At 44.0% G+C, this 22128-nt stretch overlaps 1 protein-coding gene across 15 annotated transcripts in view; it reads left to right on the top strand.

The window, feature by feature from the left end:
* CFAP20DC (CFAP20 domain containing) overlaps nucleotides 1-22128 on the top strand; it is a 268470-nt gene that overhangs the window by 143153 nt on the left and 103189 nt on the right. For 11 of the 15 annotated variants that reach the window (XM_053297344.1, XM_053297348.1, XM_053297347.1 and 8 more), the window contains 2 exons: nucleotides 3307-3593; nucleotides 19853-20251. In XM_053297344.1, the coding sequence (XP_053153319.1) occupies nucleotides 3307-3593; nucleotides 19853-20251 (686 nt within the window). The remainder of the gene's footprint in view (nucleotides 1-3306; nucleotides 3594-19852; nucleotides 20252-22128) is intronic. The other 4 variants (XM_053297355.1, XM_053297349.1, XM_053297353.1 and 1 more) reach the window with 2 other exon arrangements.

The raw sequence follows: 22128 nt of genomic DNA, 5'->3' as shown, positions 1-22128 counted from the left end.
GGGAAAAAGTAAACCTAGTGTAGGACACAGTGTTGCAGCAGAGGCAGAACCCCACTGCCACCCATGACACTGGGTGGCCTGGCCCTGAGTGACAGGGTTCCCTCAGAGTGTGCAATACATGCCTATGCATGGAATGCGGAAAGACCCAAGGTGTCTAAACCCAAGGTCCTTGCAGTGTCGACGCACTCCTATTTTACACATGCCCTTCTGCCACCATTGCAGGCATTTGCTGGTATAACAGATACACTAATAGTATTTTTAGATCATAGTACTGTGGAGGCCTGAAAGGCATCCCAAGCTATTGTATACAAAACCTTGCACTGTAGCACTGTCTACCAAAGTCAAACACTAAATTAACAGATTATGAAACTGAAGTCATCCTTAACATTTTTTCAGAAGAAAATTTCCGAGAAGCTGGTATTTTAATTGGTGACTTAGATTTATATGTAAATGTCTAACCAACCTAATATAAGTGATCCAGAAACATTTGGGGAGAATGGTGAAAAGTTTACAACCCTCCGGGCACAGTAAGTGTGGAGAGAGGAAGCAACTGGCCACAGTAGCGGCTGTGGGCATTGGAGCGGAGGGGCAGGGGAGAACCTGGTCACTGAGACAGAAGCATAGCCACGTCCAGCCCACCCACCCCCCGCCCTTTCCTCTATGCCAGTGTGTTTGGGTATTTACCCAAGCCTGCCAGTAGGGATGTGCATAAAACATTTGGTTTGGGTTTTGCTCAAACCACCCTCTGGTTCAGTTCAAATTCGAACCGGTTCGAACCTCAAAACATGGCTGGGGTGGTAGCTGGCACCTGGGTACCTGCCACCCAAAGCAATCAGACATTCGTATGATTTTTTATGAATTTTTGAAATTAAAAATATTTCAAATATTCATAAAAAAATCATAGGGGTGTCTGAATGCTTCGGGATTAGGGTGGTTGTTGGCACCCATGGGTGCTCCACAATAGGGAATAATGGGCTGGTTCGAGTCCCATTATACCCTATGAGGGAAAAAAAATTTCAAAAACTCATTAAAAAATCGTACGAGTGTCCGATTGCTCGAACCGAGTGTTCAAACCAGTTCGAATTCAAACCAAACCAGAGGGTGGTTTGAGCAAAACCAAACCACCCACTCCTGGTTCGAACCCGGTTCAAATTCAAACCGAACTGGGCAAACCAGTTTTATGAAGCGGCAAGGTAGACAATTAGAGTTCAAGTGGAGGAAGACTCAGTGCGAGTATGATCGGGCACAACACAGAGCACATTTGAAGACCTATGCTCTGGCAGTATGGGTGGCAAAGAAGCAGTTCTTTTCTGCCTGCACTGCTTCCAAAAATTCACGTCCAGCTGAGTTGTCTAGGGTTGTGAGGGGACTAGTATGTATCCCTGCCCCTTAAATTTAAACTTGGAACCATTAGTCACTTGCTGTGACGTCTTTAACGACTTTTTTTGCGGATAAAATCTCTCAGATCCAGACCGAGCTGGATTCCACAGTTACTGCAGAGTCTACTGTGGAGATGTCCAGCAACTCCTCTTATGGGGTTAGATTGGATCACTTTCAGTTTGTGACTCCTGAAGATGTGGGCAAACTGCTTCGGACTGTGTGCCCTACAACCTGTTCTTTTGACCTCTTGTCCAACTTATTATCACATTGGATAATTATATTATCAGAGAGGGTCTGGTTAATATTATAAATTCTTCTCTGAGGGAGGGCAGGATGCCTCCTTGTCTTAAGGAGGCTATTGTTAGACCACTCTTGAAGAAAGCTACGCTGGATCCCTCCGAGCTAGCTAATTACAGACCTGTTTCTAATCTTCCATGGTTGGGCAAGGTGGTTGAGCGGGTGGTGGCCTCTCAGCTACAGGCAGTTTTGGATGATGCAGATTATCTTTGAAGGTTTGAACTGGTTTGGTTCGAATTCGAACCTGCAGCTTGAACCTGATGGCTGGTTTGGTTCGAATTCAAACCTTCGAACCACTCCGATTCGAATTCGAGCCGGTCCTCACATCCCTACCTGCCAGCATTGATGAAAACAGAAAGGGGGGGAGTAGAAAAGCAGGGGCAAAAGTAAAAAACAAAAAGGTTTTGTGGGGTGGAGGAAGAAGGCAGAAAGGAAAAAGACGTCAGTGCAAAATTCAGGGAGAAAGGAGAGGCAAATGGCAGAAAGAGGGACAGAAAGGAGAAAGCAGGGGGATAGCATCCCCCCTCCCACCAAACAAACAAGCTAGTAAAAAATCAGACCTACCAGCAGCCAGCGAATCCTCCAGGGCAGGGAGCTGCCTCCAGCCCCTTCTCCCCTGCCTGCAACTTCCACTTTTGGTCTTACTGGCTGGAACAGCTGCTAATCAAGCTGTTCCAGCCAATCTGATTCCTAGGGGACTCCTCCTGGCACTGCCCGCAGGAAGAAAGGGAAAATGTATTAAACATATACTCCCTGAAGCAACCAGGAAGTGCATTTTAACCCATTATTTTAGTTCTTCCTGGAGGCAGTGTCAGGAGGAGCCCCCTAGAAATCAGATTGGCTGGAGCAGCTTGAGTAGCCGCTGTTCCAAGCAGGAAGACCGAAACAAGAAGTTACAGGCTGAGGGATGAGGGGCTGGAAGAAGCTCCCTGCTCAAAAGTTTTCCCTGTCTGCTGGTAAGTCTGATCCTTTATTAGCTTGTTTGTTTTTATTTGGGGGCGGGGGCACTACCCGTCCTGCCCTTACTGACCAGCCACCACTGACTGGCCAAAGCTGGAATAGATGTAAGCAGTAGTAATGGTGTAAAACACATTTGCCTGCAGAAAATACCAGGTACACTTCAGGCATTTCTGTTTAACAGAATCTTAGGAAGCAGCACTGGGAGCTTTCCCAGACAGCAGGCTTTACCGTGGGTTTTCTGCAAGGCTTTACTGCGAGTTCAAAGTTGTCCACAAAAAAAAAAAAAAAGATGCAAAAAGTTGATTGTTTTATCCTGGATATAAATCGGGCTACACTTTAACAGGGTAAATTTGGCTGATCCCTCCATTCTGGAGGAGATGCAAACTAAATGCTGGATGTGAAGAACTTCTGGGAAAGATCCCTGTGTGAGACCTTGAAGAGTTTCTGTCAGAGTAGACAATACTGGGCTAGATTGATCAATAGTCTGACTCTGTATAAGGCAGCTGCTTATATCTTGATGTATGAATGTTTTGTGTTCTTTGTGCTCTTTTATCATTTCCATTCATATTTTTGCAACACCTTATCTTTGCTTGATATTTTCCCTAAAATTAGATATTTTAATTTGATTTTAAAAGTTATCAAATTGCACTGAACTTTTTGTATTTGCAGATGAATGGATATTTCCTGACCAGGATTGTTCTCAGATAAGTTCTAGCAATCAGTTGCTAATGACAGAGAAGGATGACCAAGTTACTGAAAACAAGCAAATGGCAGAAGACCAGCATGAGGATATTTTTACCTTTTCCTCAAAACCTAGAATAGCGCCACATGGTAAGCCCTTGAACCTTTCGTCAGAAGGCTGCAGTTTTTTGGTGGATTTACAAGATGAGATCAGCGGAGTGTGGCGAGGAGCCCAAATGGAAGATGACTTTTATGGAAGTGAAAGCAGTGAAGAAGTGAGTTACTTCTGCTGTGATAATGGTTTACTGTTCTCATTGTTTGTTTACATGTTGTTTGTTAAAACATTTATGCACCATCTTTCTATTAATAACCCTCAAAGTAGCTGTGGAGTGTCACTGTGCTTTATTAAGTGGCAGTCTCAAAAAGCAACTAAAGAATAGAACTGCTCAAATATGCATCACTCCCATCTTCATTAGATGGTGCATTTTTATCACTAGAGCTTAGAACTCCCTTCAGAGGCGTAACTATAGGGGGGGCAGGGGGGCACGTGCCCCGGGCGCCATCTTTTCTGGTCACATGGGGGGGCGCCGCCATGACCAAATTTTTTAAAAAAATTTTTTAATTTTTTCTTAATACAAATGTTTCCTGCTCAGTGCAGCAGCGCTGCAGCAGTCAAGGGAGCGCGTCGGTGCCCCCTTCCCCACAAGCGGTCCCTTCCGCGCCGCCTGCGCCCCCCCCCCCCATTGCTTTGCTGGCACCTGGCGGCCAGTCAGTGGCCTGGCGCGGCGGCGGCGGCGGGCGCTTGTGAGGAAAAACCTAAGTATAATGTAGTATGTTGGGGGGGCGGTGGGGGGGCGCCATTTCAGTGCTTGCCCCGGGCGCCGTTTTCCCTAGTCACGCCTCTGACTCCCTTGTTCCATTGTTGTATTCTGCTGTCCTTGGTATGACTTTCTGTCATTCCACTGCTTGAGCAAAACTTAGGACTGTGGGACTGGAACTCCTTTCAGCTTCGAAAAGGGAGCTGTGGGCCAGATGTGATAACGATCTGTTCCCCCAAGCAATTGGACTGGCACTTTACAGAGTTACAGAAGCACAAGCAGGTCTCTGCCTGAGGAACTTATAATCTAAATTTTGATGGTAGGGAAGATGACAGTGGGTTGAAGATCGAAGAGGCAAAGATAGCAAGTGATGGAAGTGTAGTTACGTGTAATTGGGATTCATTTCACTTGGATGTGGAGTGACTTACCTCAGGTCCAGGGCCAGATGCTAAGTCTGCTTTCTCAGTCTGGTGCCCCTCAGAATCTGCCAGAGTTGGGGCTCAGTGGGTGTGTGGGATTCAGAGTGGCACCCTCCCAGTCCTCTTCAAAAGAGGAACTCTACACAATGGAGTCACTATTCAAGCCTTGGGTCGTGACCAATCCTATACAAATGTATAAATCACAACAATCCTGTTTATGAAACATTTAGAAAATCTAGATATATGTCTATAATCCCCCAACAAGGGAACTAGTTTGGAAGCAAGTTCAGCTGCTGCTGCTGCTGCTCATAAGTGCATGTGGACAGTGGTGGAATTGTCGCCTTGGACGTTGCATCAAACAGATGAAATCACATAGGACTTGAACATGCCAAGAACATGAGCTGCTTTGTAGTGAACATAATGCAACTACTCATTTCAGTACTCATTTTGTGGGTGAATGCAAACCAAAAAGGTACTGTGGACTATAAAAGCCTATGCCCTCTGGGTAAACACCTCTCCTGAATAAAGTACTCAGTTTCCTATTCAAAAAGTTGTGCAACTCATGCAACAAAGAAGTACAATTATTAACAGTTCAGGATTCTGTAAAAAGTAATGAATTGAGTAGAGAAGCTTTGGGATAAATTGTCCACAGCTTTGCATATATTAAAGACCTTTGAGGTTTGCCTCTTGTTAGTTTGCCTGTCAATTGGTCCAGCTCTTTTTTCTATACCTTTAATGAGTGGCATTATTTCTCCTAATTCATGCCTGCTATTTTACGTTTGGATTATATTTTAGAGATGAAACTGAACAGTGCAATAACGTGTGGAGAATGTGATTCCTTTGTTCATAGTAGATGTGGGGGGGAAACAAATCATGTGTTCAAAAGATTCCAGTAGCCTATACTTTCATCCCTTTAAAAGATGGGTGGCACCTGCATGAGTGTGATTAAGGATTTTTAATCTCTGACAATATGAAAAATATTGAGCTCTAAAATGGCTGAAAAACAACCAATAATTTAACTGAAAACATCAGCTGCCGCTATAATTACAAAAATTCAGCAGATTGCCATGTCAATCAACCATTGCATCCGGTTGTTATGGTAACCACTAAGTACCTTTGCCTTTATTAACATTCCACACTCTTTTCTTTTTAATTATGGAAACCATTTCTTATCATTTAAATCTCTTTCCAGTGACTGCAAAGTACAACAGAGTTGTATTACAGCCAGAAAGATGAAACTTTTTTTAGTGTGAAAAATATAGCTTCATTTCCTTGAGGAAATTGCACTGCGGTTGCTAAATATAACCAATAAGGAAAACCCTAGTTTCTTGTTTCTCTTGTTTTGTTTTTTCACCGTAGACCTGTCAGGTTTCATTATTTTTATTATCCTAGAATTTCAGGGTTTAAACCAACAAAACCTGTCATAATGAATCTGAGCAGTCTTGGGCATCTCTACCATATGTTGTCTATATTGGAACTCTGCTCTAATGCAGAGTTTCTTTGTGCTAGTTATGCTTTTGTAAGATAAGACCATTTGCTGATGGGAGTGGGGGGATTAAGGACTAAATTATGAAAAAGGTGTTGCTAGGATCAGGGGTGGTCCTTTCATGAGGTAAGGCAGTCACCTCAAGCAGCAGATTATTGGGGTGTCAGCAGGGTAGCAAGATGCCCTACCTGCCAGGGTTCCCTCTAACAGGGATTCCCAGATGCTGTTGACTACAACTCCCCGCATCCCCAGATGCAGAAGCCTTTGCTTGGGGATTGTGGGAGTTGTAGTCATCAACACCTGGGATTCTCTGTTAGAGGGAAGACTGCTCCCTGCCGCTGCCTTTAGAGCAGTCTTTGGAACTGATCTGATCCATGCAACCTTTGCAAGGAGTGCCTCTCCTCATATTTCTTGCACAACTTGAAAGAAGCATGATGAGAGAAGAGCAAGTTCCTAGCAACCTTTCCTTCTCCTCATTCCCCCATGCCACCTTCAAAGTTTGTGAAGGTCAGATTTGGAAGGGGACTAGTCCCCACTAGACACCACAATATCTTGGGCTGCCCTAAGGTAGGACTAGAGAATCCATACTTAGGGGTGTGTATGTAGCCAGTCTAGGAGGTATCTGAATTCAGCTGTGGAATTCAGCTTTCTGAGTCTCAGCTTTGCTTTGATTTTTCTGTTCTATTAAATATATGTCAAGTTGGAAAATGCACACAATGATTCCAAACCTGTGTGAGTGAGTTTTTCCTATGCATGCAGAAATGGACCTCACATGGTCCCCACGTGCCTTCAGCTACTTCTTCATTCATCTTGATGTGTTCTCTCCATTAAAACGAATTGGAAAACCATGTATGCAGGAGCCGTTTATGTTTAGCAGCATGCACAAAAAAGCCTCTGGACTAGGGCAAATGTCTGCTGAATGTATAGGAACTAACAGTAGCTTTGGAATTCAAGAAGCAGAAAAGTGCAAGTGCATTGTCATCCTGTCCAAATCAAATCTTTCACATCTCCCTTGCTGGGGAAGTACAGTATTTCCTTCACTGGGAGCTTGCAAATCTCCCTGCTGGGAAAGACGTGAAAGAACTGTTTGGGGCATTAAGACAATATGGGGAACAGGAAACTGAGAGCACGTCTGCTTTGTGCTTCATTTGCATCAGTGTAAAGTCTAGATCCACTCTGACAGGTACCTCAAGTTGATCCACCTAGGCTGCATTCTCGCAACCACAACGATTCTGGTTGAAGAGTTAAGCAGGATTGCTGAGACCGGCGGAACTGATTGTAAGAACGAAGATTTCCCGGGCAATCAAACCACTGATATTAAACAGCATTTAATCAGATTCAGTAATTAGGATCTGATCCTGACTGAGGGAGGAGGAGCTGGGTGCTGCCTGACACTCCTCTCCTCCTGGAGAGGATCATCTCACTTGAAGCCAGGATGAGTCCTCAGATCTGTCACCAACAGTGTGCCAGTGAATTGGGGAGGCAGAATGGGGAAAGTGAAGAGTGTCCCCTCTTGTCAGCTATGACTACACTCCTGTTCTCAGGGCTCAAGCCTATCCTGACTACAGGGGTCGGTGGGGGTGGCAGGAGTGAATCACTCTATATACCATCACCCACCTTCAGCTGAAAGAGGGAACTACAGAGACACCTTCAACACCACTTTTGCCGTAGTAGGCCAATGCAAATCAAGTTATAGCTTATAAAAGTTCCCCAACCAGACTCACTAACTGATCTGAGTAACTAGACTTGCTTTTTAAAGGTACAGACTGGGTTTTTCTTCAAACCCCACCCCCTATCTTTGCTCCATCTTTAACAACCATCCTTGGCTTCACAGGGGCCAGATCTGACCATTTTGCTGAGGGTTCAGTTGTTAAACTTAGCCTGAATTCTCATTGGACTCCATACGCTGCACTTGCTAAATAAATCCCATTAAAATCTAGAGGACTTACGTGCTCATGATTAAGTGCAGCATTGCAGCCTCATCCTACTCTTCTCATTCACATTTAAATGAATAAGAGGGTGTTCTCTTCACAAAGCATGTTAACTTGGGCTTCTCAGCATCAAAGGCATGGATACAAAAGGACTAAGTTCCATCTGCTCCAAAGTGGATAGCTCTCAAGAATGATCTTTTAAAAATTACAATTCAGCAAGAGCAATCAGTTTTCTGTATCCAGAAATTATTGTCCAAATACCCATCTGCACGTTCTTTCAAGGAATGTGGTACGGCAATAGAAGAGCCATCTCCTTGGGGAAATCAGTCTCTTCAGTGTACATATGCCATGCTACAGTTAATCAGACTTAGTTTATTAAAGTTCTTGGCACTGTTGCATGATTGAATAAAAAATATTGTAAGAACCAGAACTACATAGAAATTGTCTATTGGTGTATACTATAGTGTGCGGATGTGGGGTAAAGGTCATCTTAAAATGTGATATTGCAATGGGTTGTTGCTGTTTTTTGTTAGTATTTTTAGTAATCTGTCAAATTATGTTAGCCTAACGTAGAACTATTAGCTCACATCATAAGGTTTAGAGTTTTATGATAAATGTAAGACTGAGTATGTTTAAGAAAATAGGCAACCATCTCTTAATGAAATCACTATTGAGGGAAATTAAGAAATGTGTGCTACTTGCTATACTTGCTATCATAGGCATAGAGATGTGAAGGCTGGGAGCAGTTCAGGAAAAAAATGTGGAGGTATTGAAGCCTGATACTGAAAAATTGGAAATTTTGAGGAAAACTTGGAAGAGAGTCTTAAGAAATGGTTTTTAATCAACCAAGTGTTATATGGTAAATTAATCGTACTACATTGATGTTTATTTTCTTCTTCTTTCCCCCTAAAAAAATGAGGGCCAAACTTAGCATGGCAGGATAATCTTTCACATATCCATTTTGCATATAAAACATGGAGTATTTATTTATTTATTCATGCATTTATTCATGCTTTCATGTATTTGTTTCTGCATTGCCCAATCCAACGGCTCTGGGCAGTTTACAAATTAAAAACAAAATATAATTATTCAAAAATCAAACATAAAACCATAGACTCTGAACAACTTAAACAGTGAAAACGATTTAAAACAGTTTAAAAACCCAGGAAGGCCAGACAAAACAAATAAGAGCTCTCTTAAAAGGTTGATAATGTATTTAAGCCACAAATTTCTGTGGGGAGTGCATTCTACAACCTTAGAGCTGCAACAGAGAAAGCCTGGTCCCGAGTCACCACCAGACGCGCTGGTGGCAGCTGGAGACGGACCTCTCCAGATGACAACAACATGCAGTGGGGATCATACAGAAGAAGGCGTTCTCGAAGGTAACCCAGACCTAAGCCATTCAGGACTTAAAGGTAATAACCAGCAATTTGTATTTTGCCTGGAAATGTATCGGCAGCCAGTGCAACTGTTTAAGTATAGGCATAATAGGGTCTCTCCAGGTTGTCCGAGAGACCAATCTGGCTTCTGCATTTTGAACTAACTGAAGTTTCCAAACTACATACAAAGGCAGCCCTATGTAGAGTGCATTGCAGAAGTCAAGCCTAGAGGTTACCAGCTGGTGCATCGTTTTGAGATCGTGTCTTCAAGGAATAGACGCAGCTGTCGAATCAGCCAAAGATGATAAAATGCGCTCCTAGCCATAGCCTCCACCTGAGATACCAGGGTGTGGCCTAGGTCTAAGAGCACCTCCAAACTGTGTACCTTCTGGGAGAGTGTAACACCCTCCATATCTATCCCATCCCTCAAATTTTGGTCCCCCACAATGAGCAACTCCATCTTACTTGGATTCAGATTCAGTTTGTTATCCCTCGTCCAGCCCATTACTGCCTGTAGGCAGGCATTTAGGGAATGAGTGATTAGATGAGGAGGAGGAGGAGGAGGAATAGATTTGAGTGTCATCAGCATACTGATAACACTCAGCACCAAATCCCTTGATGACCTCACCCAGCAGTTTCATGTAAATATTAAAAAGCTTTGGTGACAGAATGGAGCCCTGAGGGACCCCATATAATCACTCCTGTTCAGAACAGCAACTGTCACCAAATGTCAACATCTGGAATCTAGCCAAGAGATAGGAGCGAAACCACTGCAAGGCAATGCCTCCTATCCCCAACTCCCATAGGCTATCCAGAAGGATACCATGGTCGATTGTATCAAAAGCCACTGAGAGATCCAAAAGAACCAACAGAGTCACACTTCCTCTGTCAATTCCCAGACAGAGGTCATCCATCAGGCCTACCAAGACTGTCTCAACCCCATAGCCAGCTCTAAAGCCAGTTTGAAATGGGTCTAGATAATCGGTTTTCTCCAAGACATCTTGGAGCTGATTAGCCAGCACTCTCTCAATCACCTTGCCCAACCAAAGGAGATTGGAGACAGGCCTATAGCTATCATTCACCCAGAGATCCAAGGTAGGCTACTTAAAAGCAGTTTAACCACTACCTTTTTCAAACAAGAGGGCATTTGGCCCTCCCGCAGCGATGCATTAATGATGTCAGTTAGGCTGCCTCCAACAGTTTCCCTACAAGATGGAAGCAACCAAGTTGGGCAAGGATCCAAAGAACTAGTCGTAGGCTGCACTGCCACAACCAGCTCATCCACATCCTTGGGAGTCACGGATTGAAACAGATCCAATCTAATACTGCAAGTAGGATTGCTGGACACCCCCTTCCTAGACTTTGCAGAAATAGTGGAGTCCAAGTCAGCCCGGATACAGGAGATTTTATCTGCAAGGAACCCACTAAATGCGTTACAGCAGGATATAGTCATCAGGGGTAGATTTAAAGTAGAAGGAGCATAAATTAAGCTCTTCACAATCTGGGATAATTCTGCTGAACACGAACCCACAGACGCAATGCGCACAGACCAGAATTGCATCGCTGCACGCACTGCCACCACGTAGGCCTTCAAATGGTCTCTATGCTGAGATTTCCTCCAGTTGCGTTCTAGTCGCCTACCTTGCTGCTTCAGCCCCCCTAGCTCTTCTGTATACCATGTGGCCATTCATTAAGCAGTTCAGTGGGAATGCTTAGGAGCTGTGTTCTACCTAATTTTTTTCATCTGTGTGCAGAATGATTTTTGTTCTGAGTGGGAGTATCAAGGCAGTGTGTGTACACACGTATTCAGAGTGCGGCCTTCCTGATTCAACCTGAGCGGACAACAAAAAACTTGTAAACTGCTTAGGAGTGATTGTGTCTACTGCCCTGGTGAGCTCCCTATTCCAGGTACTCACCAGAGCACCAACAGAATCTCTAATACTCTCCAAGGCTTTTTGGAATCCTATTGGATCCAGCAGCCTTCTTGGGTGGACCATCCTAACAGGTTCACCAACCCTGCAGGGGTGAGTTGTGACTGTGAAACCAACCTTAACCAGGTGGTTGTCCGTCGATGACAATGGGGGTGTTCCACCCATGGAACACCCCCCTGATCTGAACAAAAGACCAAATCAAGTGTGTGGCCGGCAACATGCATTCAGAGGCGTAACTAGGGAAAACAGCGCCCGGGGCAAGCATTGAAATGGCGCCCCCCTGCGCCCCCAACATACTACATTATACTTAGGTTTTTCCTCACAAGCGCCAGCCGCCACCGCCAAGCCAGGCCACTGACTGGCCGCCAGGCGCCAGCAAAGCAATGGGGGGGCGCGGGCGGCGCGGAAGGGACCGCTTGTGGGGGAGGGGGCACGACGTGCTCCCTTGACTGCTGCAGCGCTGCTGCACTGAGCAGGAAACATTTGTATTAACAAAAAATAATAAAAAAATTAAAAAAAAAATTTTTGTCATGGCGGCGCCCCCCATGTGACCAAAAAAGATGGTGCCCGGGGCACGTGCCCCCCCTGCCCCCCTATAGTTACGCCTCTGCATGCATTGGTCCTGAAACTAACTGGGATAGGCCCATAATTGTCATGGTCGCTATGAATTCCTGAGCTGCACCAGAGAAGCCAGCCCAAAGTGGATAATGAAGTCCCCCAGCACTAAACGTCTAGGTGACTCCAAAACCACCTCCGAGACCAGCTCTGTCAGCTCAGTTAGGGAGTCAGTTGGGCAGTGGGGTGGACGGTACACCAACAGAATCCCTAATCTATGCCTAGTTCCCAGCCTCAAAAATAAACACTCAATACAAGTCAACTTTCTCACAGGGACCCAGGTAAAGGAAATGGTATCCTTATGGACCACAGCCACTCCACCAACACACATCCCGCCCACTTCCCCTAACCTGCTCCACAACAGAGTAACCTGGTCGGAGAAACTGGGCCCAAACTGGACCACTTGCCTCTCCCAACCAGGTCTCAGTTATACATGCCAGGTTGTCACCCTCATCTACAATAATTTCAACCTTATTCTGAACTGACCTGGCATTACAGAGGAGCATGGCTAGGCTCTGTGGGTAGTTGGAACTGCTCTCCAAAAGCTGAGATTTGACACCGTAGTGGAAACAGTAACTAAATTACTAATATCCATTCCCCTGGACTGGCCTGCTGCCTTGCTAACGCCAACTCATCAATTCCCCACCACTACAGTAATAGCCACCCCAGAACTGTAGAGCACACACCCCACTGCCACCTCCCCAAGAGAGCCCAAACACATATCCATAAATGGTCTGGTACAACCCAATACAATGGAGAAGTAGCCCATGCCCCGCAAGCCCAGCCTAATTTCTTTCCCAAATATAACCCAAATATAACCCACCGCTGACCTTGATCCCACCCCAAAGGCTACCCCCCACCACCACCACTCAGCAGATGTAGATTTGACAGCCGCCTCTGATGCACCTCCCTTCCTTTTTATGCCAGGAGCTCAGAGCCTCCCCTCTTGCAAAAGACTCCAAGCCAAAGACAGGTGGAAACCATCCAGCAATCAGGAACAAAGTAAAGCTGGAATTAGGCCTGTCAAGCTGGCAGAACAAACTGAAAGCAGGCCTGTCTTCAGGGGGAGTCGGGGGGTGCCATAATAAATCTCCCATCTGAACTAGGGAGCTGGAGCTGTCAGGTCCAAGCAACGGGGGCTGTTGGTGGCAAAAGGCAAAGCCTCCTCACTTACGCCCCTCCACCTTCTAAAAACTCTATCCAGGAGAGACATTAAACCCTTGCAAGCCGTAATATTTTCTAATGTGGCTCCCCAGTTATCTAAAGATTAACTGCTTATACTGCTTTTTTGAATTTAAAAAAAAGCACTCAAAAAAACAGTGAGCAAAGCTTGCTAAAATAACTCCTCCTTGTGGAGGGTCTCTTACTTTAAAAGTGAGAGGAATACTTGGGAGAGGGGCCCTAAACTCTCCTATACCTTTTCCTCCTGCAATCTGTTGCTCGAAACTTTTGTTGAAAAGTGGTATATAAATATGTGTCGCAGTCGTAGTAGAAGAGCAAGGCTTGAACTCTTCCTCCTTTTATGCTGCTTTTCCTATGAATGCCAGACCTCCCCCACCCTCCCTACTTTATATGTGAACGGGGCAAAAGAAACGTGTATCATGTAGTTCGCTTGAAAACAGATTATTATGCTGAAACAAAAAGATAATCTTGGAGTGTGCCTCTTCTTTGTAAACCCAAATAATATAACAAACAGTTCTCAGTGGTTGGCATCCTGACTAATGAAGTGCTTGTAGGATGATTTTGCAGTAGTGCAAAGCTGTTGCACAAGCTGGTTGCACTAAATGTAAAGCTTGCATTCCGGATGAGCACTGTACACCTACAAGCACGCTGGCGCAACAGCTGCGCAACTTGTGGCACACCTCGTTTGCTTTAAAACAAACTTTTGCAGGAGAGAGCTATAGCGCAATTCTTCAAATCTCCATTTTTTTAGTGCAATTGTGTGATCTTGTGCAGATTTGCTTGTTATGCAAGCGCTCCATTAGAATGTCAGCCGGTATGCTTGGTTACTACCCCTAAATGCAGACACAGTTATAAAATTCCATCACTCCATCCAACTTGCCCGAGCAGGCTATACATCCAAATAAACAACCACCCTTTCTGTTTATCAAAATGATGATGGTTACAATTTTCAGTGTTTGTTTTATTTTATTTTTCCCCCTATTTACCCGTTAGCAAAAATGTATGCTTAGGTGCCTTGAGTGCAGCAGTTTGTAGCTCCATCTTGTTAATGCAACTGTCCCAGTGTGATTGGTGAACACCCCTAAATTTGTGTTCAGGCTTGTGTGAGGAAAATCAGCTCAGAGAGGACAGTTCCACATCAGATTAAATTTGCCTAAAGTTGTGGACCCAGGAAATGACTGGACTTAAAGGTTTAAATTTTAAAATATTTAAAAGTATTTATTGTAGGGAGGGGTACAGCTGAAAGAAATATGTGGTTAAAGCAATATTACTATTCAAGATACGTTCAACTGCATCAAGGCATTTTAGCTTAAAGTCCTCATTGTATAAATTCCCAGGCAGGCAAGAGAACGAAGCTTTTAGAGAGGGAGGTGGCTGGATTTAGGAAAAAAGAATAGAGATAGAGATGGACACAGCGAAGGGCAAATGTTCATATCATCTGATCTCGACGAGGAGACCTCAGGGTTCCTAGAACAACTGAAGGACTTTGTTCCTCAGGGACAGCTCAGTCAGAGGCGGGGCAAGAAGGTTGCAGGGGTTAGCTGAGAGGTAAATCCAGGAGGGTGTTTCCTCCATGGAACCAGCTTCCTATGTTGGTGAGGAAGACTGGGCAGATCAGGCTAGGCAGGAGGACCGATCTGGGGAGTGGGATGAAGAACTGAACAAAGCCTGGCATGGTGGCTTGTGAACAGTAAATCACCCAAGCAGCAGCTGGTGACTCCCAGGTAGATGGTACACAGGGAGCACACTGGATCATGGAATTGGGGGCAGATATACCCCAGTTCATGCCCTGGGGGAACATTCCAATTGACCTTTTCTGTTGAATAGGTGTGTTGGGTGGAACCGCCAAGGATTCCATTGTTGCTAATCACTCTTCCTGAGTGTAACAAAGAGGGAATTGCCGAGGCACGTCAAGGCTGTTTGTCATGAAAACAGAGTGCATAGACGTGAGAAGAGGAAATCTGCATGGACAGAGTGTCCAGTAATCCAATCAGTGCATCTGGGTGCATCTCAAGGTCCTTATTACTGACTCAACCTCTTTTTGGGGGGGGGGCAAGATTTACCTCCGCAGGCCTTATCTGTGTGCTTCCTCCTGAGTTAAGTTGCACATTAGCTTGCTGCTATCCTTTACAAGAGGGGTTGAAGCAGGTTCACTCTTGAGTACACAGTGGCCTTGACTGGAGGTTAGCCTGCTTTAGTTAACTTCTGGGGTCTACTTAGGATATCCCAGCATAGGGAGGGTGTGTATCTGCTCCCCTTTCCAATTTGCTTGTTAGGAGCCAAATCAAGGGGTAACTGGCCCACTGTCAGTGAAATGACCTGTTCTCATGTGCCACAAACGGAGCACTCACAATCACTGTTCCCTCCAAGGTGTGTGCACGCGTGCATGTACCAACCCCCAGGCCCCGTAAAGCAGTTTCTGGTGAGTGCACAGTCTCTGCTACACCTGCCACCACCGCCTAACTGCCTGGCACCCTGTTCGGGACTCAACTTATCCCGCAGTTTGAAATTGTTTTTAAAAAACTTTAAAAACTTCTTTTAAAACTACCACTGCAGGGCAGCAGCGAGAGCTCCTCCCACCTCCAAAACCATGACAAAAGGTGCAGTTCAGCGCTGGAGGCAGGCCACAGAGACAGTGAAAGACCTTACTCAGGCTCACCTTCCTCCCAAATGATACAGATTGGGCAATTTTGGCCCTTTGGGGGCCTCTACGCACACACGTGTGTGCACAGAGGCCTGAAATCAGCCCCATCTGTATCATTTAGAAGGAAAGCGGGCCCGGGTGAGGAGGTCTTTTGCTAACTCTGCATCCTGCCTCCAGCGTACGACTTCTCCTCCTGTCATGGTTTGTGAAGTGGGCAGAGCTCTCGCCACCATCCTCTCTGCATCACTGGCACAGAAGCAGCAGCCACCACCCCTGCAGCCTTGCCAGGTAAGTGCACCCGGCAGCTGCAGCCCTGCCACATGGGGCTAAGTCCCGCCCCCAAGGCTCCCCCCGACTCCCCACCGCTTGCATCCCAAATAAAGTGAGGGAAAGGTTTGAAAAGTTTGCATGCTGCGCTTTGTGCGACACATTAATTTTTGTGTGTGAGAGAGAGAGTGATGTGCGCACACTTCCTTGATATTGCCGCCCAGAACAAAATTCTTTCTGCTTGCTGATTATAAAAATTAGAGGGAACACTGCTCACAATAGTATGAGGCTCCTGAGCATGTCAAGAGTGAGATATCCAAGCCTGGAGACTCAAACACAAATGAGGGGGGTGTTCCTGGGAGCCAGCAGGAAAATGTTGCTTGTAACAAACTTTAACAGCAAGTGTATTTATGATTACTGTTTGAATAAAACCTGAAGAATGTGTCATTTTTGAACAGTAGTATTAATGTACTGAAGGGTTGTCTCAGTCATTCAGGATGCATTTCATGGTCTTAAAGTGATAAATAAGATATAGGTCTAGCAAATCAGATAGTGTTATAGATATTTCACTTTCTCCCCAATTATCCATTCTTTTTCTGGGAAAGCATTAGTTAAAAGGTTTCTCTACTACCACCTCCATTCAGGGCAGATAGAGAAGTGGTTGCTTCAGATGGCAGGACATGGATGCCACTCAAGAATGGCAAATGGTCTGTTATTTATAGGAATGTGCAAACCGGTTCAAATTTGAATCTGCTTGGTTCAATGGTTCAAATTTGAACCAAACCATGTATTGAGTTTGACCTACTGGTTCGAATTTGAACCAAACTGAGCCTGGTTTGATTTGAACTTGTTTGAGCCTCCAAAACTGGGTTGAGTAGTAGGCACCCATGGGTGCAAACTACCACCCAAACCCCAAAACAATCGGACACTCCTACAGTTTTTAATGAATTTTTGAATTTTTTATTGCCCATTATTCCCTATGTGGAGTACCTAGGGGCAAACAACTGGGGTGGGTGGTAGGTGCTATTTGCCACCAAATAGCAAAGCAATCGGAGACTCCTGTGATTATTTGTGAATTTTTTATTTTTTTTATTCCTCCCATAGGGAATAATGGGGATTTGAGGCATCTCCATCCCGCCTTTTGGGGGGTGCCAGGGTCTGGGGGCATGGCAGGGCTGGCCTCAACTCCCCCCAGGCACCCCCAAGCTGATAGGAATTATTGTTATTTATGTATGAATTTTTAAAGAATTAATTTTTGGCTCCATAGAAAATAACAGAGTGCCTTTTCACCTACTGACCCTTAATTGTTTATTGCTCTGAACTCTGAGTTCAGGTCACAGCTATAAGCTATTAAGGTGAAAGGGAACACAGTGTTCTTTCTGAATGGAAAGGCTCAGGCAATGGTCTCCTCTGGAGCCAATGCATGTCTATGGAGCCAAAAATTAATTCTTTAAAAATTCCTGATTAATCAACAATGAATCCTGTCAACTTGGGGGTGCCTTGGGGGCTGGAGGACAGCCCTGCCATGCCCCCAGATCCACTTTAGGGTGCCCTGGCACCCCCCAAAAGGGGGGTTGGAGATGCCTCAAATCCCCATTATTCCCTATGGGAGGAATAAAAGAATGAAAAAAACTTCAAAAATTCACAAATAATCGCAGGTGTCTCCAATTGCTTTGCTGTTTGGTGGGTGGTAGGCACCCCTGGGTTTTTTGCCCCTAGGTACTCCACATAGGGAATAATGGGCAATAAAATAATCCAAAAATTCATTAAATATCGGAGTGTCTGATTGCTTTGGAGTTTGGGTGGTAGTTGGCACCCATGGGTGTCTACCACCCAACCCAGTTTTGGAAGCTCTAACCAGTTCAAACTGGTTCAAAACAGGTTTGAATTTGAACTGAACCAAAGAGGGGTTTGAACAAAACCAAACCTCTCCACCCCGCTTCGAACCCGGTTCAAATTCGAACCAAACCGAGCAAACCAGTTTTGTTTAATGTACTGGTGAGCCAGGTCAGATGATTGGCTGCAGGCACACACCCAATACCATTGGGGATGCACCAAGAGAATGGATGTCCTGACATGTTCTTGGGGCGTCTTTTAGTTGCTTGAAGGAAGTATTCATCTGAATTTCCCCTCTACACATGCTCCAAAATCCTGGGTTTGGGGGCACATATAGAGGGGAGATTCAAATGAATCCCCTCTCCATGTTATTAAGTGCACTGGGACATATATCAGTGGCGTCAGTGAGCACACCCTCAGCACACATCCCCAATGTTATCACATGTGGCAGCAGACAATCGTCTGAACCAGCCCATTATCTTTTATATGGAGAAGGGGCCACAATTTAGATTTTCTGCTTTGTGCTCTCAAATATCTGGGGTCGGACCTGTTCCCATGATTTTCAGATTTTCAAGAAACTCTCTATTTAATCAGTAATGAAAATAAAAAGAAGTGAGGTAGCATATTAATTATTTACTCTTATAACTTCCTTATGCCTATAAAATAAATAAAGTATCTGGGTCTCTCTTTAATGCTGTATAAATGATTATTTCTGACTTTTATATGATTACACAATATTTCTAAATTTTTCTGCTTCACTGACAAGTGAGGAAGAAAAGAAAAGAAAATGGCAGACCTAGAGTTTGTATAGGGGAACTAATGGGAAAAATCCAGAATCTCAGAAGTTTATGTTTGTTTTCAGTTTTGGAGAGAGTCCCGCCCTCTCCAGATTTTGGATTTTTGTTCTTCCATGTACTTTAATCACATTTTACATTAGGTTTTCAAATTCAGCAAACATGTATCTGAGACAAGATTTGGGTGTTTTCCAAAAAAGAAAAAAGAAAGGGGACAGCCTTCAGATATGCAGAAATTATTAACAGATGTTCACCAGAAGGTGTTTATGTAAATATATAATTTAGGAGAAAATTAGTATATATGAATCCAGAATGGTGTTCTGGGTTTTGCAAAAATGACTGATACGTCTCTCCTACACCCACCCAGTAACTTGAGAAAATGTATGCTTTTTAATTAACATTCATCAAAGTGTGAATTGAGGTGTTTTCAATACCATTGGATGTAAATTTGCAAGTTGATTTTCCAAAGATTGTTGGCAATTCCTCCTCTCAGAGTTTGAAACACTTTTTCTAAAGTAAAGGCATAAGATTATTAATATAATAAAACAAAGTATTACTTTTTCTTTTCACTTGGATTATTATATAATCAATTAAAAAGAAATCATAATGGTTTGGATCCAAAGAATTCCTTCTGTTAGAAGAAGGCTTCTTCCATGAGAGGGAAGGAAAACTTTGGATCCAACCAAGTATGTCCCTCCTACATTATTTGTGTGTGCTTAGGCTTCCTCCTTGTTGCAGACCTTTTTTTATCCTATAAAACATCAAGGTTTTATTTTAATTATATCATTCATATGCTACTTTGGGGGTTAAGTCCTCAAAGAAATGTACAACTCTCAATAAAAATATCCAAAACAAATTTTAATCTGCACAATATTACTATTTTTTAAATCAATCACAACACAGCTTGATGGCTTTACTTCTATATCATCCATGCAAATAGCTGCATTGATGATTAGGTCTTAGTTACTCAATTTCATGTTAGGCATTCAGAATTTAAAGATTTCAGTATATAATGGATGCATATATTTCAGTTTTTCTGAAGCATCACGTTTCCCCCCCTGGAAAAAATGTTAGTCTAAAAGATCCTCCCAACCTGCTCTTCCATGCAGGGTTGCTTCAAATGACATAAATTGGGTACTGTTCAGCTAAACTAAGGAACATACCTGTGATATTGGTGGGTAGGAGTTGATGCTTATAGTAACATTTTATTTTGTTGACTCTGCCTATTTCAGGATGAGAGCTACAGTGAATGTGTGCAAGAATCTGAGAATCTTCCAACCAGCCACTCTGTATCAGGTTCATGTGAACCAGTAACTTCCAAAGAAATTCCACTGAAGATTACATCAAAGAGTCCTGAACACTGGGTAAACAAAGAGCATGCAAAACATACCAGTAAGGAAGCATCACCACCAAGTATGGAAGATTCTGTTGTGATGACTGGAAAATCAGATAACATCAGGAGCTGGTTGCCTACCTCCTGCTTGTCTCCAACAGGAATTGCATACGAGTCTTGTAAGGAAATGTCTGGCATGTCCAAGGGTGCATTGGCCAGTCCATTAAGAACTTCCATAATTAGAAAATCCCTCAAAGAAATCCCACGTGAGAATTTGAATCTGACAGTTCAAACTTCTGTAAGTGTTTTGGAAGTTGGGCCAAATGTTAAGATATTCTCTGTCGTGCTTGACTAAAGGGGGCACTGTAGGGTTCTGCCCTTTGTGTCAATTGAGAATTCACAGAATAGGACAGTAGGAAGTGGGTTCAGAAAAGGATAAAATCAATCCGTGGCAAATGGGACTACCACATATGCTCCAAATGTCCCTCTTTACCAAGGACTGTTCTTATTTTCTAGTAAGTAAAGTGAAGTGTGCCGTCAAATCAATTTCAACTCCTGGCACCCACAGAGCCCTGTGGTTTTCTTTTGGTAGAATACAGGAGGGGTTTACCATTGCCTCCTCCCACATAGTATGAGATGATGCCTTTCTGCATCTTCCTATATCACTGCTGCCTGATATAGTACCAGTGGGGATTCGAACCGGCATCCTTCTGCTTGTTAGTCGAGCATTCTCCGCTGTGCCACTTAAAGTACTTTCCCCTAATAAATACTGCCTCTGTTTTGTCCCAATGCTTGCCTTTGGGGATTGCTCTTTTAAAAGGCTGATACACATAGTTCTTCAGGCTTTATGCAGGGGAGGGGCAGGGCAAGTGGATGTATCTTGACAGTAGTGTGGCCACACGTACACAGACACACAATACGAGTGCACTCCTTCCCTTTCACTCCCTTCCCCCCACCGACCCACCATAACCACATATCCAGATAGTAAATGTTGGTGAACTTTTGTAGCTATGAATAGTTATGAATATGAATTGCAGTAGAATAGTTGCAGCTATTTTTTTAAAAAATGTAACCAGTTCCAGTGATCCTGGGTGTGAGAATGGATGTAGCAAATACATGTGTGCTATTAGTGAAGGTCACGAATGCACAGCATTGTATCCCATAGACTTCATGTGCCTTCTGAGGCACAGTAAATCCAAGCAGAAGTGGGGAGTGCAAGTTTCTAGTTCTTAACGTTACAGATAGGGATGTGCATGAGCCGGTTCGGCACCTTCTCCGGGAAGCACCAAACTGTCTCATGTGCCAACGTTCGTACCAGTTCAGAGGGGCGGGGAGTGGTTCCCTTAAAAAGCAGGGAAGCAACTCCTTACCTGCTCATCCGCCTACTCTCCAAAAGGCCTCACATGGCTGTGGCACTGTTCCTTGCAGCCTCCCCACCTGCTTTTTAAGGGAACTGCTCCCTGCCCTGCCGGTGGCTGCCTGAGCCATTCGTGCACATCCATAGTTATAGAGATGAAAGATATTGCAATGAATAGTGAAGAAGAAGAAAACAGAAATAAGTTGTAAGTAAACTATTCTATTTTTTAGCTGTCTTGGTTTGTCAATCCATATGTCAAGATTTGTCAAGGACTGATGCAGGTTTAGAACATTTGGAGTAATCAAAATTTTTAAAAGCCCTGTTGAATAAGAGCAATCTGTCCAATTGTTGTTTGGCATTTGTCACTATGATGACAGTGAAAGAAGAATGTGGGTAGAAGAATGAATAAGAACATAAGTAGTCTCTTGCTGGATCAGGCCCAAGGCATCCGTTTTCTCACAGCAGCCCACCAGATGCCTCTGGGAAGCTCCCAACTAGGAGATGAAAGTAAACCCGCTCTCCTGCTATTGCTCTCCTGCAGTTGGTATTCAATGGCTTCCTGCCTCTGAACTTGCAGGCAGCCTATAGCCATTTGGCCAATAATATATATAAATTGAAAGCCAAAAAATGGTTTCTAAAGACTGGGGATGTAGATGTCTGAAGCAGCTCTTCAGATATGTATAGAAAGTTATATGGAGATATGTATAGAAGTCATATAAATATAATTGATTTCAAGATGGAAAAAAATGAGACTTCTGTTTTACTGTCTCATCTGGAACCTACTGAAATCAACACCTCAAAATCTTGGTGACTTTCCA

The sequence above is a fragment of the Hemicordylus capensis genome, chromosome 2 (assembly GCF_027244095.1).
Source record: "Hemicordylus capensis ecotype Gifberg chromosome 2, rHemCap1.1.pri, whole genome shotgun sequence".
Lineage (NCBI taxonomy): Eukaryota > Metazoa > Chordata > Lepidosauria > Squamata > Cordylidae > Hemicordylus > Hemicordylus capensis.
Note: the sequence above shows the minus strand (reverse complement) of the source record. Positions and strands in the feature narration are given on the sequence as shown.